The sequence below is a fragment of the Zootoca vivipara genome, chromosome 2, assembly GCF_965207765.1.
Source record: "Zootoca vivipara chromosome 2, rZooViv2.hap1.1, whole genome shotgun sequence".
Taxonomy (NCBI): domain Eukaryota; kingdom Metazoa; phylum Chordata; class Lepidosauria; order Squamata; family Lacertidae; genus Zootoca; species Zootoca vivipara.
This window is the reverse complement of record NC_142584.1, coordinates 22,105,716-22,121,705: the sequence shown is the minus strand read 5'-3', so window position 1 is coordinate 22,121,705 and position 15,990 is coordinate 22,105,716. Positions and strand designations below refer to the sequence as shown.

Sequence of the window (15,990 nt, the reverse complement as noted above, 5' to 3'; positions counted from 1 at the left end):
TCAAAAAGCTATTCTAAAGCACCTAAGTAAATTTAGGTCCTTTAAAAGTGGGTTAGGCACTTTGAAATTAAAGATACATTGGAACTACAATGACTTGACGCTCCACAAAACCTATTAGAAAGCCTGAATTGCAGAAAATTAACCCCAGTTGCGTCCGCACACTGAGCGGAACCAATTCCATACCCATAATAGCCTGCAGTGAGAACTCCTTAATTTCTTACAACTACTTCCACTTTGTTGATCAGGGGATTTAGTGGAAGGTGAGATCAACCAGGATGAGCCTCCGGAAAACTGAAAGCCATCACGTGGTTGCATAATCTATTGTTTCTTTATAACATTACCATCTGCAAAGGAGATTATGTCAAGTTCAGAATTCTCCGCAATGACCCAAAAGTGACTTTGGGCCACGGTGCACAAAACTGTCTTATGTATCCAAACATGCACTAACACCTCTGTTTGCACTTCTGTTTACACACGATGGGCAGCTGGCATCAGTTGGGCTTCCTACTGCAGGAGACGTCATATAGGCATCTAGCACATGTGATGCCACATAAGGAAGGTACCTGAAATTTTCTCAATATAACAGTATCAGTTGTTGTATGTGAAGCTAAAACAGTGAACAAAGGAAGAATGAAAGCCCTGGGAGCCCCTGATCATGAAAACTAAGACTTGCTGGTTTCCCACACATGTCTGGGTTACCTTTTGGCAGTGTAAACAAACGTCATGTATCTTGTACAAATATGATTGTGGCCCCTACTTAATGTTTGCTAATTCCAATTTTTTTAAAAATCACAGAACCATGTACACAGAACAAGGCTATGGAGTAATCTCATCCAATACACCCCACCCACCCCAAAACCCTAAGGCCTCATCTTTTATGCAAAAACACCCCAAATGGATGCCTGTCCCAATTGTACTGGTCAACCTCCAAGAATGCAGTTTCTGCAACTTCCCCAGGCAGCACGTCCTATTGAGGAACAATATGCATTGAGTCAACGAGGCTTCTTCAAATCTGTAAATTTGAATCTGCTTTCCTGTAATTTAAACCCATTGCTTCTGGTTCTGTCATTGGTGGACTATGTGATCATCTACCCTTCTTTCCGACATCCTTTAGGAAATGAATAATTCTGACTGCACCTTAACCACTTTGAGATATCCCTAGAAACAATCTTCACTAACATGTTATGTGAACTTTCAAATAACAAGAACACACAAGCTTTGCAGTTTTGATTGGAAAGGGGAAATAACCTGGGTGTGCTTTATTCTAAGACTCGATAGAGGTCTATGTACCTGCCAAAGGACAAATTATACAGAGACAAGGGTTGACAAAAAACTCAAAAGCACGTAAGTGATTAAGGAACTTAGACTCCACATTTTAATTCCTAAAATAAAGCCCGAGGCATGTAGTATTGATTCACAGTGCAATAATCCTTTCTAAACTGACTTGCTGTAGACAGCACTGGCATTCTACTATAGGAAACCAATGGGGATATTAATATCGGCTATTAACACTGATCCTATCTCGTAAATCCAGCCTGTCTGTTACCACAGCACTCAAATAAAGGTGTTCTGAGGTCAAGAGGATGTGGTGTCCAAACGAGTCTTCTATTCCAAGAGGAAAGCAGCAAAAACAATCTCTACAGCAAGCATCAGATCCATATGTAGGAAAACCAAAAAGCTGGTTTTAAATGTCATGTTTTTCAAAGTGAGAATTGATGCTGGAACCAGTTCTAAAAACTGGCTGGCTGAGATGCGGCTGCAGCTGCAGACAATCAATCAAAGCAGCTCAGAATCAATGGGGAGGGGTGGGAATTGGAAGTGGGGGGGGGAAGCATGCACATAAAATGGAAAACTAGGAGCAGGTTACAAGCCTTTCTAGGCCTTTAAGATTACAAAGAAATGCGAGCCCACTTTAGTGTTTTGTCTGCAGTCAAATGTCTCCTGAATGGTTTCCAATCGGTGTACGCACAAACGACCAGTTGCGTTGTAAAATGTGGACTGCAGGAGAACAGGACGGCAAGTTCTGTGAATCAAAATCAACACTGGCGCTTTGGATCTTCACCTGGTGTGGCTGCTTGTCTGAATTCTGAGCTGCTCCACACTGATGCCCCCCGTGTTTGAACTCGGGGGCAGAAGTAGTGTGTCCCAAGTAAAAGGACAACGCTCCAGCAAGAACGTTCGCTTTCTCCCTCAACACCAAACCGGCAGTACAGCATTCCTCACCCATTGTGAACACTGCCACAGTTCAGTTCAGGAAATGGAAACGCTTCAGGCAGGAGCAAAAGAGTTCTTGACAGAGTACTGTTTGGCCAAATGAGAGGTTTTTTTAAAACAAAACCAACAACAACAATAATAATGGTCACAGCAACAAATTAGGGGCGCAACACTTATTGTCCAACTCCTATTCACTTGGTTTTACTATGTTTTTCAGACAGAAACACTGTTAGAGCCTGTGCCAGACGTGTAGGGGCGAGTCTTGCTCAGGTAAGCATCCAGAAAAAGTGAAAAGTTGTGAGGGGGTTGGTGGGAGATGAGCAACGAAGTGGCAATTTGTGTATGACGTGTGAGTGTTTGAGACAAAAAAAGAAAAAAAAGGAATACTCCTGCCCGTATAAAAACTAGGAGTACAAAACTGACTGGCCCCTGCCACCGGCTTTTGCATCCTCGTCGAGAGCCGCACCCCTCCAAGTTCCGTTTTCCTTCAGGGCATCATGTTCTCTTCAGTCAAATGCATTGGCCCATGACTTATAGCCAACAGAGAGGGCACTGGCTGTAGGTCGTAAGGTGACTGATTCACCACCGCTTAGCCAACAGTCAATGTGTGAGATATATGTATCCCGCACTTCAGAATATAATTATTCATCGGAGGCATAACCAAAGCAATGGAGTAAGAAGTCACCACAGCAATGTTTTTGCATTCTCTTGATGTTTGCGCAAGAACAATGCCATCTCTGGGCACCTCCTAAAGAAGGATGCAAGCCTTCTCAGGCATCAGTGGGCTGCCTAACATATAAGCCAAACTCTTCATTGAAATTAAATTAGTCTTCCACCTTATACATAAATATAATATTTATCTATATGGCCCATCCTTTCTCCTCCTCCGCTTCCCAGCAAAGCCCTATAAATACTAATCTTTGTAGCTTTAGCTGTTGCAGCTGTCATCACGCCCCCCCCCCCAATACCTTCCAACTCTCACATAAGAACAAAAAAGAGAGGTTCTATTAAAATCAAGCACTTAACATAAATATTAAAACAATGGTAGGGACAAAATATAACTCTACATATAGAACTTCATAACTACCGTAGCACCTATTACCATAAACGAAAGCAAATCTGGTTTGACAGGGAACATGAGAAGGGGGGGGGGGACTGAGGCGACGCTAACAGAACTTGCGACTGTCATCATTTCAATCACTCTATTAAATTTTTGTTCGTTTACAGTTGACAACCTTATTAAAATTCATTTCACTAACCAGTTCATTCTAAGTCACTATGGTTACCAAGGAACCCTTTTTTTAAAAAAAAAAACCTTCAAGAGGATGATGATAGGACTTTAGCAATAATAATAATATTAATAATAATAATAATAATTAAAAAAACAAACAAAAATTGGCCAGTGGCAGGTTCTCCTACTGGTTCTCCGATGAGGGCTGCCCTGCCACGTGCCCCTCCTCCTAAAGCCCACCAGTCCACAGAAGGGTAAAATCATGTACAAGTCCATTTCTCAGTTCCCCAGGATGAGTTTGACAAAAGATGCCACGTCTGTCTCTTTGGATTCGTGCAGGGTGAAGAAACTGTGTTGCTGAAAGGGAAAGCGAGAGAGAACCGGTGAGGAGAGGGGAAACATGTCAAAACCTTCCATTATTGCACCTCTTACAGGAACCCTAGATTTCCCTCCCTCCCTACATCACCTATAAAAAGGACCACAGTAATTCCCAAGCAGGGTGATGACGACAGTGGGCCGTGGGACACATTCGGATGCAGCACCGAGCCATCAACCATGGTTAACCGGGTGGGTTTGTGCATGAGCCTCTCTTTCTCCAATGCAGAAACAAGCCATGAAATTGGTCGGCTTAGCTTACATCCCAACCACTGTCCCTGGTTAGTTTTGCTGCAAACAAACCACAATAGGAAGCCAAGGTTCCCAATTGTGGCTTCTTGGGGAGGGCTGGTTTGGGTGTAATGCTCAGCCAGCCCCCCTTTGGTTTGTTTTTCTGCTGGCCACAGGAAATAGCAGAGCAGGGAGCTCATGCACACACGGATTTGCTCACCCATGGTTTATGGCTTAGTGTGGGATCCAAAGGCAACCCATGTCTCCACAGCAAAATACAGATGTCCTCCCCACCCATGGTCAAATATAAATGCGCTGGATACAATATTATTGCAAAAATGGCAATCAGAATTCTGTCAGGGCTATCAAAGAAAAGCTTACCTTGAAAAGCAATTGAGAGCTATTGAAACAAGAAATAAATACAGTGGGACCTCGACTTACGAGCTATTCGACATCCAACGTTTTCGAGTTACGAGCGGAAAAAGTGGCCGCGCGCTTATGATTTTTCCGACATCTGAACGGAAAACCCGTTCACAGCTAGATGCGGTTTCCTCAACTTACGAATTTTTTCGTTTCCAATGCATTCCTGTGGGAAACCACGTTTCCTATGGGAAACTCAACTTACGAAGTTTTTGACCTACGAGTGTGCATTCGGAACGCATTTAATTCGTAAGTCGAGGTCCCACTGTACCACTGAACTGGACACAACTCACCAACAAAAACTTCCATAAAGATTTAAAAGAACAAGAAGCGAAAGATTCCTAACGTCTTTCTTGTGTGGGAAGTGCTTTTCATCTCTCTCTCTCTCTCTCTCTCTCTCATTAATTATCGCAATAATCCCATTAAGTGTGTATTCAATACAATTTTTACAGATAAGCAAAGCCAAGATTGAAAAAGAAGGATGTTAAAACTGGAAGTTCAAAGTTCAGGAAGGACTGGAATATGCTCCTCCCTAACCACTACAGTGGACTCAACTCAGAGAGGGCTTCCTTTGTGAGGAAAGACTTGCAAAGGTCGTCAAAAATGAACGCAGACCCACCTGGTCTCTTAAAAGAGATTTCCAAAGTATTTCAGTCAATGAGCAAATGAGTTTTAAATACAAAGGGTTTGCGGGAGCCGGGGGACATTCCTATGTGGTATGAGGTGTGACTCTCATATATGATCTCTCTCTGTCTGGCTCCTAGATTATGCATTGTAGCTCCAGTCACACCAGGGTTGAGTTGAGAGAAGAATCTATTCATCTAAATCCCGTCTCAGAATTATTTAGGGCTGGCTCAAACGCAAGTATGTGCGTATGTATAATTAGATTTATATTTTGCCCTTCATCATAAGATCTCAGGGCAGTTCGCAGAATAAAATACAGGATAAAAGCAAGTAAATAAGTACAGTGGTGCCTCACTTAACGAATGCCCTGCTTAATGAAATTTCTGCTTAACGAAAGGATTTTTCGAGCGGAGCTTGCCTCGCTAGACGAATGCGTTTTACGAAAAATTCGTCTAGCGAATCGCAGTTTCCCCTAGGAATGCATTGAAATTCAATTAATGCGCTCCTATGGGCAAAAAAAATACAAAAAATGCATTCCTATGGGATTTGCTAGACGAATTTTTCGCTATAAGAAAAGACCCGTGGAACGAATTAATTTCGTCTAGCGAGGCACCACTGTACAGCGAAACAAAACATTTGCAAGTATGTGCATGGCACATGGTGGGGTCAGATGAAACTCCATAAAGTGGCCATTATGTATGGACTGGGGTGTCTGCCAGTAATCTCTCCCCATGCAACATATATGCAACAAGAAATCATGTGTGTGGGAGCCTACTTGCATGCAATATACAACAACACAACAGTACACACAACAACTCAACAGTACACCGATAGAGCTTAATTCATACTAAATGTCCGAAGTGTTGAGGTGTGTTTAAGCAGGAATATTCTTGTGCCACACTGTACATGTTGGAGCAATGTGTAAACCAGCCCTGTAGGAATGGGACAGTGTTCCCATGCTCAGAAGAGGTGTTCCCCTGAACCCAGGCAATGCAGAGCAGTGGGTATAGCTAACATGGTACCCCAGCATGTCAGTAGAGCATCATCTGCAAATGGAATTGAGGGCGTGAGGGAGGGAGAAGGATCAACACTCATTCTCTCCAGCTGGAGATGAGGCCTGGGAAAAGGTGGTCAAATACAGTGGTACCTCGGTTTAAGTACACAATTGGTTCCGGAAGTCTGTACTTAACCTGAAGCGTACTTAACCTGAAGCGAACTTTCCCACTGAAAGTAATGGAAAGTGGATTAATCCGTTCCAGACGGTCCGCGGAGTACTTAAACTGAAGCATACTTAACCTGAAGCGAACTTTCCCATTGAAAGTAATGGAAAGTGGATGAATGCAATCCAGATGGGTCCAAGGAGTACTCAACCTGAAGCATACTTAACCCGAAGTATGAGTGTAATTGGTTCCGGAAGTCTGTACTTAACCTGAAGTGAACTTTCCCATTGAAAGTAATGGAAAGTGGATTAATCCGTTCCAGACAGGTCCGCGGAGTACTTAAACTGAAAGTACTCAAACCGAAGCATACTTAAACCGAGGTATGACTGTATATGGGATCCTGCCACTAATATTAAGAACTTCATAGTAACCAGCCAGATGAAAATCTGAACATCAATGTCCGAAAAGAAAAAAGGGGAAAAAAACTATGAGGAAAACAACGAGTTTTCAAACTTTCAGCCTTCTGCAATTTCCTGTCTCATGGAACTGGCTTATGTTGCAAAGGATTCTGGGGTGAAGAATTTGTCTTTGGTTTCAGGCTGGACACTTTGGCCTGTTGCCCAGCCTAACGAACACCCTTTTGGCCAATCTGTCTTTGAAGGAAGCTTAGTCTGCCATGGACGTTATTCTCCCAAGTGAAACCTCCAATCAGCTTCCAAGGAACCCCTGGGTTCCCCAGGATGCGTTTTGGAAACCACGGCGGTAATATAAAGCAAAGCGTAAGTAAGTAAGAAAATTAGCTCTCTAGCCGTGCCCGAGTCATCCTCTCATTTTCCACTTGAAACCTCAACGACGTAGGAAAGCAGAAGAGAAGCAGCCTCAGCCTTAAAAGACCAGCCCATTCCAGGACCGCAATGTCTACTGCCATGGGAAAGTGAAAAGGGTTAGGGAGGGGAAAGCCCAAACCACAGGACCTTACAACAATAATGTCAGCCATAAAATACCACAATGCTGAGATAGATTTCAGAGGTGATCCAATATCCTAATTCAATAGAAATGTGCAGAGCTGCCAACCAGAGCTTGGCTGAAGCACATGCCTTTCCTCACTTCCACCCTGGCGAACCCAGTGTGTGCTAAAAAGCCACGTGAAAAAAACTGTGTGATTTGGAAGCGGGTGGGGGGTAAATTATATAAATGCACCTATGGTGCATTTTTAAACAAGAGCCAATAAATCGAGACCTTTCTCCACCTAATAAGCTGTTAATGAAAGGTACATAGGATCACAGAATGGTGGAGTTGGAAGGGAACCACCCGGTTAATCCAGTCCAACCCCTTGCAATGCAGGAATCTTTTGCCCGGCGTGGGGCTTGAACCCACCAAAGAAAACCCCGTGTTGCAAAACAGAACATTCTGAACAACAACAAGCAACACGTTGGCTAATAATATACTGGCAATATTTTTATAACACTATACTGTTTCAAAATTCATAAACAGAAGACATACAATATGTGCATGGAGTCACAAACTAATAAGAATCAAAGAAGAAGAATCAAAGAAGAAGAAGAAGATGGGGCTAGATGGGGTTTCCTCGACTTACGAGTTTTTAGATGCGGTTTCCTTGACTTACGAATTTTTCTGTTTCCAATGCATTCCTATGGGAAACTGTGTTTCCTATGGGAAACTCGACTTGCGAAGTTTTCGACCTACGAGTGTGCATTCGGAACGGATTAAATTTGTAAGTCGAGGTCCCACTGTAAATGTTCCATGAACAGGAATGGCAGGAGTGGAAAGTCATTGTCAGAGATCTCTGATATGGAGGCAGAATGCCTTTCCACAGTCAATGTCCTACAAACATGAGGTGATAGGTGCTTCAAATGTCACAACTGGGTGCTCCAAGCACAGCAGCAGACAGTACAGTTCTTCCAGGATAACAAACTGTTTCAATGATAAACCTTCACCAGCAAATTAATAAAAGTGTAGTAAGCTGATGCTGTGTTGCTTGTTGTTGTCGTTCCTAGGAATTACCGTGTTTCTCATATTATAAGACACGTCTTATATTTATTTTTTCCTCAAAAACACACACTATGGCTTATTTTCAAGGGATGTCTTATTGTTTTCCTCCTCCTGCCGCGGCTGGCATTGCTGCTGCGCCTATCACTATGTCTTATTTTCGGGGTATGGCTTATATTCCTTGAATGCTTAAAAATCCTGCTATGGCTTATTTTATGGGTATGTCTTAAAATATGAGAAACAGGGTACTTATACAAATTTCTTTTACAAGAAAAGAAGAGGATAATGGTTCATAAACTTGGATACCAGAACCACCATTTAGTAAGAGTCAAAACAAGGTGGCAGGCTTGGGAGCATCTCAGAATTTCATCAGCATTAAGAAGGAAATATGTACTGCTATATTATACACATACATGGATGTGAGGGTTGAAATCGTTGCCAGAAGTCCCCACCTCCCTTCCCCAGGGACTTCACAGAGGTGAGCAAGACATGGTGGTGGTTGCCGCAAAAGTTTTTGGAAATTCATGCAGTCTTTACTACAGTTGATATAGTGATTCATGGGTGCAGGTCACAGAAGAGAAAAGGAACTGCAACTTTTCTACCGTAAAAATGGATCCCATGCAGTAATAGCAGCTTGTATATTTGTATAAAAGCCACTTCAGAAAGAAAAACTACAGTCGTCTCCCTCCAAACTGCAGGGCCCTTTTTAGCAACGTCCAGGCAGAAATTGCTTAAATGTCCAGGAGAAGCTCAACAACTTTTGTGTCCGGATTTTCACTTTTTGAAATATGGCAACCCTAATTGGTTCTTGAGTTTCCATCCGGCAGAAACAGTAGTGCTGATTAAGGCTACTTAATGAATTTGATCTTTGTGGATTCCAGTACAAATTCACCCATTCTGCACCTCGCTGAGTAATGTGTGGGTTTGGGACTTAAGGCAGCCGCTGGATTTCAGACTTCCTAAGGTAAGCTATTGGCTCAAAACATGATTCAGATAACATAAAAGAACGCTAACATTTGTGGGTTTCCGTCCACCCAGAGGAAAAAAACAAACCAATTCTCAGGATGAGCATCTGCAACGACAAGTTGTCAGAACCAAAACTTGTGTTTTTTGCCTGTACTGCACCTGGATCTGTTGCGGCTACAAACTCACCATTAGTTCAGGGTATGTTGGCCTCTCTTTGGAATTCTTCTTCAAGCTTGAATGGGAGTGGGGGTAGAGAGAGAGAGAGGGGAAAAAAAGAAAGCTATAGGTGTGTTTCAACCAATAGAAGCAAACAGCCAACTTGCCCGTGAAAACACAAGGAATTATCTGTGTCCCTGTAAAGGAGGGTGATGAGACTTGCTCTGCACCAGTCTCAGCACCAAAGGACACCAGAAATGGAACCAAAGTGATAACAACTGATGTCCACCCACACATGTAACTAGATCATGCATCATCCCAGAGATGCCTGCCTATGCATGTAGAGAGCTATGCACACAGAATTCCGTCCCGTCCCCCTCCTGCATTAATTCCCATGCTTAAACTTCTCTTAAAACTGCAGACCTTGGAGAAGACGCCAGGAGAAGCTGTTCTGCCCTGCTCTCTGGGAATCACGGGAGGAGCCCTTCGGGCATATCATTAGTATGGTGACTTAAGGGTGATTGGGATTCCAAGGCAAACTTTAAATTCTGCACAGCTGGTGACAAGCTGTTTCAGTGCCCTCGCCAAACTTCAATTCCCAGGATACTTTGCAGGGCACCAGGATAGCTGAACAGGCATAAAACCAATACTTACTTGTAGATGAGCCTCCCCAGACATTCCCACCTCCACCCCCCAAAGAGATGAGCACATATAATATCCATTTATCAGCTGTACACAACACTGTGGGCTGTTCTACCTTCCCATCACCTTTGATCTGCTTCACCCATTGCCAAGACAGGCCAGCTTGGCATGCTTCATCCTTTCTGCAAATAGCTATTATTACTACAATGGGTGGCTGGGAAAGTTTGTCTGCGACTTGAACGGGCGAGATGGAAGGGTAAAAAAGATCCATTTATTCCGGTCTCCCTGCAGCAGAAAATAGCTTTGAAGACAGGATGTAATAGCAACTCACTTCCTGGCAGAGTATTTATGGGGAAGATGCTTGGAGTGACTTGAAAAAAGATCTCCACACGTACGCATGCTTTAGCAGAGAGGGGAAGGAGGTGTAAAGTGTCACACTGAGAGAAACAAAAGTGTGATCATCGGGCTATAGCAAACACACATCCCTCTTCTGGGATTTGCCGGGGGGGGGGGGTTAGGGGGGAAGTGAAGGATGCTTACAGAAGGGATATTTCCTGCCCATCTCTCGCTGCATCATCTCAGAGCTCAGGTTTACGGAAACTCTTATACTGTGTGATATAACAAAACCCTATGATTCTTTCGTGTGTGCATATATACATACACACACCATGTCTTTGCTTATCCAAACTGACAGGAGAGAGTGTGTATGTCCAAAACTGTTGGGTTTTTTAAATTAAATTAAACCCTTGGAACCCTATCCAAGCTGGCCATGAGGAAATTTCATATTCTCCTGCTAATTTATTCCTTTCCCATAAACTTTTCATAACTTAACTATGAACCTAGGGTGCATTTTTGTAGAATTTAAATGTATTTCTCTCTCTCTCTCTCTCTCTCTCTCTCTCTCTCTCACACACACACACACACACACACACACACACACACACACAGAGAGGGGGGGGATTTGGATGAAAGTAGCAATAAGAAGGCAGAAGGAAAGATAGGGGTAAACTGAAGATGCAAGATGTAAACTGAAGGTGCTAGATGGGATGGCAAGTTTGGCCGTCTGTAAGAACAAACTTACAGTGTGAGGACTAAATGGCTCAAAAAAGGCCACTGTGGAACAATGAAGTAAAACAGCGCCCATTTATATGTCACAAAAAGAGCTCCAATCTTTTTAGGCAGCCTGCAGGAACCAAAGACTCTACACTGCTCTATCTCAACGGTCCTTTCTCTTCTCCTCACACTCCCATCTACTTCGCAGGTCCATCTCCACATGCGATTTGCCTCGGCACAATGGTGTTTCACATCTTGCCCCAGAGAAGTAAAGGACCAGAACTCTGACACACTGAGTCACTTCCCACATAGACCACTGGGAGGTCAATGTGACATTTCCTGAAAGCTACAGGAAAAAGTCCTTGAGGGAAGTTCACTCAGACACACGTGTCTTGGCTCAGGAAGAAGGCAGTGGAAGTAGAGGCGGCTGACGTAAAGACCAGGCTCACATATGCACCTTGCCTGGATTCCCTTGAGAGCTTCTGCCTGTTTTCAAAACAATGGAGCAGCTACTTCCAGAGCAAGTATCGTGATCGTGCCATAGCAGCCAAAGGCAAGCATCTGCTGAGTAATTAAACTGGCTTATTTATTTATTTATTTTAAAAAAGCAAGTAGTGGACTAAAATAATTATCCCTACCTCATCCTACAGCATTTTATGGATATTTGTGACAAATTTTCAAGGAGGGTTGGGCTTCTTATACCTGTCATAACCTCAATCCTGCAAAGATTTTAACTGATAAGATGAATTCTGGGGACAAGGTGTGGTTTACCCCACAAGCATGGGTATATTTTACACTATAAAGTAAAAGGTGACTGGCTCCTGCCCCAATGAGCTTACAATTTAAAATTTCACCCAGGGGGACAAAAGCAAGTTCAGTTCAGCTACACCAGAGCTCGTCATTTGGGACGAGCAGTGGACCCATTTGTTGTTGTTGTTGCAGCAGAATTTTAATGCATTTTGAATCTGATTCAAGTTACTGTTTTGTTTTTTCTCCTTTACTGTAGTGTGAATTCTGGCCCCAACCCAGTGTTTTTGACCCTTATAGCTGCAAACTGCCTTTGTACCTTTTTCTTAAGAGCCAAAAAGGCAGCATGTAATTCTTCTTTATTAAAAAATAAACTAATAAGGTAGTGCATTTGATTTATGTATTTATTGAAATAGTTTTAATGTAGACATTATTTTGTTACTGCAAACTATCCTGAAATGAAGGGTGGTGCAGAACTAATACTTTTAAATTATGTGTATGCATTTATATGCATACAGAACACGAAAATAGCTTCAAGCTCACAAGAGCATCAAATGAGTATTACAACTAGAAATCACAAAAATGTGTGTCCATAACAATATATTACAATGTAAAGACACAAAAGATAACAATGGCAGGAAATATCAGACCAATTCCAAAAGTGTTCTAAAGGGTCGTATCAAATAATACATTGGTTCCTTTGCTATAAAATGCTATGTGATATTGCAAAATTTAAGACATGCCAATTTAGAATGTTGATGTAATCTATGTATTGTTTGATATTATTTGATATTACCAGCTAACGAAGGCGTCCACATCGAAACAGGGTCCTGTCCTGGGTTCTTTTCCTGAATCGACTCGGCACTTCGGCTCTATATAAAACGACCCTTCAGAACACTTTTGGAATCGGTCTCATATTTACTGCCATTGTTAATTGATATCTTTTGTGTCTTTACATTGCAACGTATTATTATGTACACACATTTTTGTGATTTCTAGTTGTAATACTCATTTGAAGCTGCCTATGCTCTTTTCAGCTTGAAGCTATTTTCGTGTTCTGTTGAAATCTGCTCTTCTTACTAGAATACATACTTTTATTTGACTGCAACTCGTGAGTAGGATTTATTCCTAGCACTGAAATTTCTAGCCAGAGTTCTTGGTATCTTTCCTTTCAGTATTAAAACCAAGCAAGTGCCTGTTGAGCCCGCAAAGGTCTTCAACAGCATTTGGTGCACACAAACAACAATAAACTAGGTCAGCGTTAGAGGAGCCTGCCGCCCTCCAATGATGTTGGACTAAAGTTCCTATCACCCACAAGGGTTTACGTGGTATGTATTTAGTCTTGCTTTAAGTGTATTGGTTCCTTCTTGTGTTTCTAACTGGTTGTTGTTGTTTTTAAGTGTACGCTGCCTTGAGATGCTTGTTTGGAAGGTGATTAAATGTATCCATAATAGCAATAATGATCATTAATACCTGGCCGTTGCTTGCGCTGGCAGAGGCTGATGGCAGCTAGGAATCCAACAACATTTGGAAAGCCACAGGCTTGCCTCTCCCGCCCCCCACTCCCGTTGACTGCTTGAGTCTGGGAGCAGGCTCAAAAGTTACGTTGGGGTCTTATGGGGTCCCCGCCCCATTCCACCCCCACCCCCCAAAAAATGTCTAACGCTTACCACTGTGAGGTAAAATCAACAAACTCTGCTGAGAAGGTGTCTGGAAGCTGAGGCGATGGCTCTTCCACCACCTGTTTGAGCTGCTGGAATGGCGTCCCCCAGGACTCGTACGGAAACCGCAAAATTGCCAGTTCAATCTGGGCGTGGAGAGAAGATGGAGAGACGTCAAGATCACTTTCTTAGGCTCTTGTTTGTTTGTTTGTTTGTTTGTTTGTTTGTTTGTTTGTTTTAAAAAGGTACCTTATCTAAAAAGTACAGTCAGGAGGCAAACAACACTGTTCCGTTTCCCTAACAACCATAGCTTTTGCTGCCATCTGCAGGCATGGCCCCGCAATGGCACCAGACCTCCTCTAACGGCTTCTGCTCCCTCTTTTCTTTCCCCCCTTAGAAACCCTGGGCTCATTTGGCACCTCTGGAAGGCACAGCCTGTGCGAATCCCTGGAGACGGAATGTTTCTGGGAATATTTAAAAGTAGCAGCATGTGAGGCCAGTTCAGCTGGTTTGCGCCACGTACCCACAGCCTTCCCTGGAGAATGCAGGATGCCAGGGGAAGGTATGCTCTCTGCCCTCCCGGCCTCTCCCTCCCCATTCCCTACCCGCCGGGACTGTTGCAACCAGAGGGGACTCGTCGTTCCCTGGAGAATGATCCCAGCTTGCCAAAAGAAGCTGTCGGTTTGCTCTGAATGCTCTTGATTCCCTGCAGAAGGCATGGTGCCAGTTGAGCAAGTATGGAGACAGATTATGACTGCAGGGCATCAGGTTCCTTTCAGATAAACAACCTACGCATGCACATTGGTGCCTAGCTGCATTAGCATTTATCGGAAGCACTGTTTTAAAAGAGGCTGCGGAACGCTTGTACGTGCTGAAATTCACCTGCCTACCCAAACCAGTCTGCTTTAGTTGTTGTTGTTTTTTAAAGGAAGCCAGTCCCGAGTTTAAAAACTGATCAATTCCAAGGATGCTCAAAGCTGCCGACTTGGTTGCTCTAGAAAACAGGCTGCCACCGGCGGCATACAAACTGACATGACATCCGGAAATCTAGGCGTCTCTCCTGGCAGCCTGGCTTTCCTTCTGACCTGTTTCTGCCTGCAGTTCTTAGCACAATTCATCTGATGTCTCTTGAACGTTGTCAAGGGAAGCTCGGATACCCACGCAAAGTGAAAACACTTCTTTGTGGGGGGGAATTAGCACCTCTGCAAACAAAACGAGAAGGCACAGCTTCAGGTCTGCAAGAGGTCAGCTGGAGAAGGGAGGGCGGGAAGCAAAATTGAAGATGGAAAAGAAAGTAAAATCCACCCGTGCAGCTTTTCAACATTAAAACTCCACTAGCGTTTTTGGCTTTTTAAATCCAGAAAGGGGGAAAAGTGAACTGCTCCAATGAGGTGTTTCTTCACGCCAGTGGCTCTCAAAATGCATTGGGGGGGGGGAATCTCCAAGTTTTCAAGAAGTGTATCAGGGGCTCCTCAATGAGAAGGTTAGTCCTGGTGGGCAAGTTTCCTCAAAAGTCTGCTTACTTGCAACTACAGATCATCCCTGGCGATCGGCGACAACTTGGGATGTTGTGTTTGTGCCATGGCACACTCTCAAATCACATGTGGTGGTGATAAGGCTCAATAGGCCTGTACCCCACCTGAAAGGAACACATGCCCTCGTACCATCTCCCCCCCCCCATCACTCTTGCTCTCTGGGTATCTTGGACTACACTCCTAGACAACATCTCCCATCAGCCCCAGCCAGCATGGGCAATTGTCAGGGATGATGGGATTTGTAGTCCGAAACACGTGGTGGGTTGGTGAAGGATGTTCATATTCTCCCAAGTTTTCTGCAACATGTGTTCAACATGTAAAAAAAGGCTGAAAACCACTGCTATATGCCTTATCCGTAATAGTGTTCTCTGTCACTCACTCACTCACACTCACAGACATACCTGCCAGACAAATATATGGCATAGAATGGAATACTAAAATGCACGCATTTAAACTAAGAGTCATGGGTCTTGTTTTTGAAAAAAAAAAAGGTTGAAGACTACTGTTCTGGACTTCCTATAAACTCCAACCGCCAGTATTAGTCCAGTATTAACGCAGCCCTCACAGAGTTACTCACACAGTTACTCACAGAGTTACTTCCAGCCTCAATAAAATAATAGAATCATAGAATTGTAGAGTTGGAAGAGACCCCAAGCTAGGTTGCCTAATCCAACCTCATGCAATGCAGGAATTTCAGCTAAAGCATCCATGACAGATGCCCATGTAAAGAGGCAGAAGCAGTCAAAACACATTTCTCCTGCTGTCACGTAACCCCCGTGACCGCTATATAAGCCAGTAGGCTCTGTAAGTACAGTGGCGAACTTAAAACAGTGAAATTGCTATCTTTCCTCTCACAGAATGTCCTGCATTTAAACATGGACACATTTTGAGCTCACCATGTCTTCACTGCATTGAAGGCTAAAGGCCTGAGCTGTATTCAGGCATTTTATTAATCGCAATCAGCC

General features: G+C 43.4%; 1 protein-coding gene across 1 annotated transcript in view; it reads right to left on the bottom strand.

Moving 5' to 3' along the window:
- Nucleotides 1-1,217: 1,217 nt before the first annotated feature.
- The window catches only part of MAP2K6 (mitogen-activated protein kinase kinase 6), an 80,544-nt gene continuing 65,771 nt past the window's right edge, over nucleotides 1,218-15,990 (bottom strand). The window contains exons 10-12 of the mRNA XM_035104067.3: nucleotides 13,500-13,636; nucleotides 9,418-9,463; nucleotides 1,218-3,802 (exon numbers count right to left, since the gene is read on the bottom strand). Coding sequence (XP_034959958.1) covers nucleotides 3,725-3,802; nucleotides 9,418-9,463; nucleotides 13,500-13,636 — 261 coding nt within the window. The 3' untranslated portion in view covers nucleotides 1,218-3,724. The remainder of the gene's footprint in view (nucleotides 3,803-9,417; nucleotides 9,464-13,499; nucleotides 13,637-15,990) is intronic.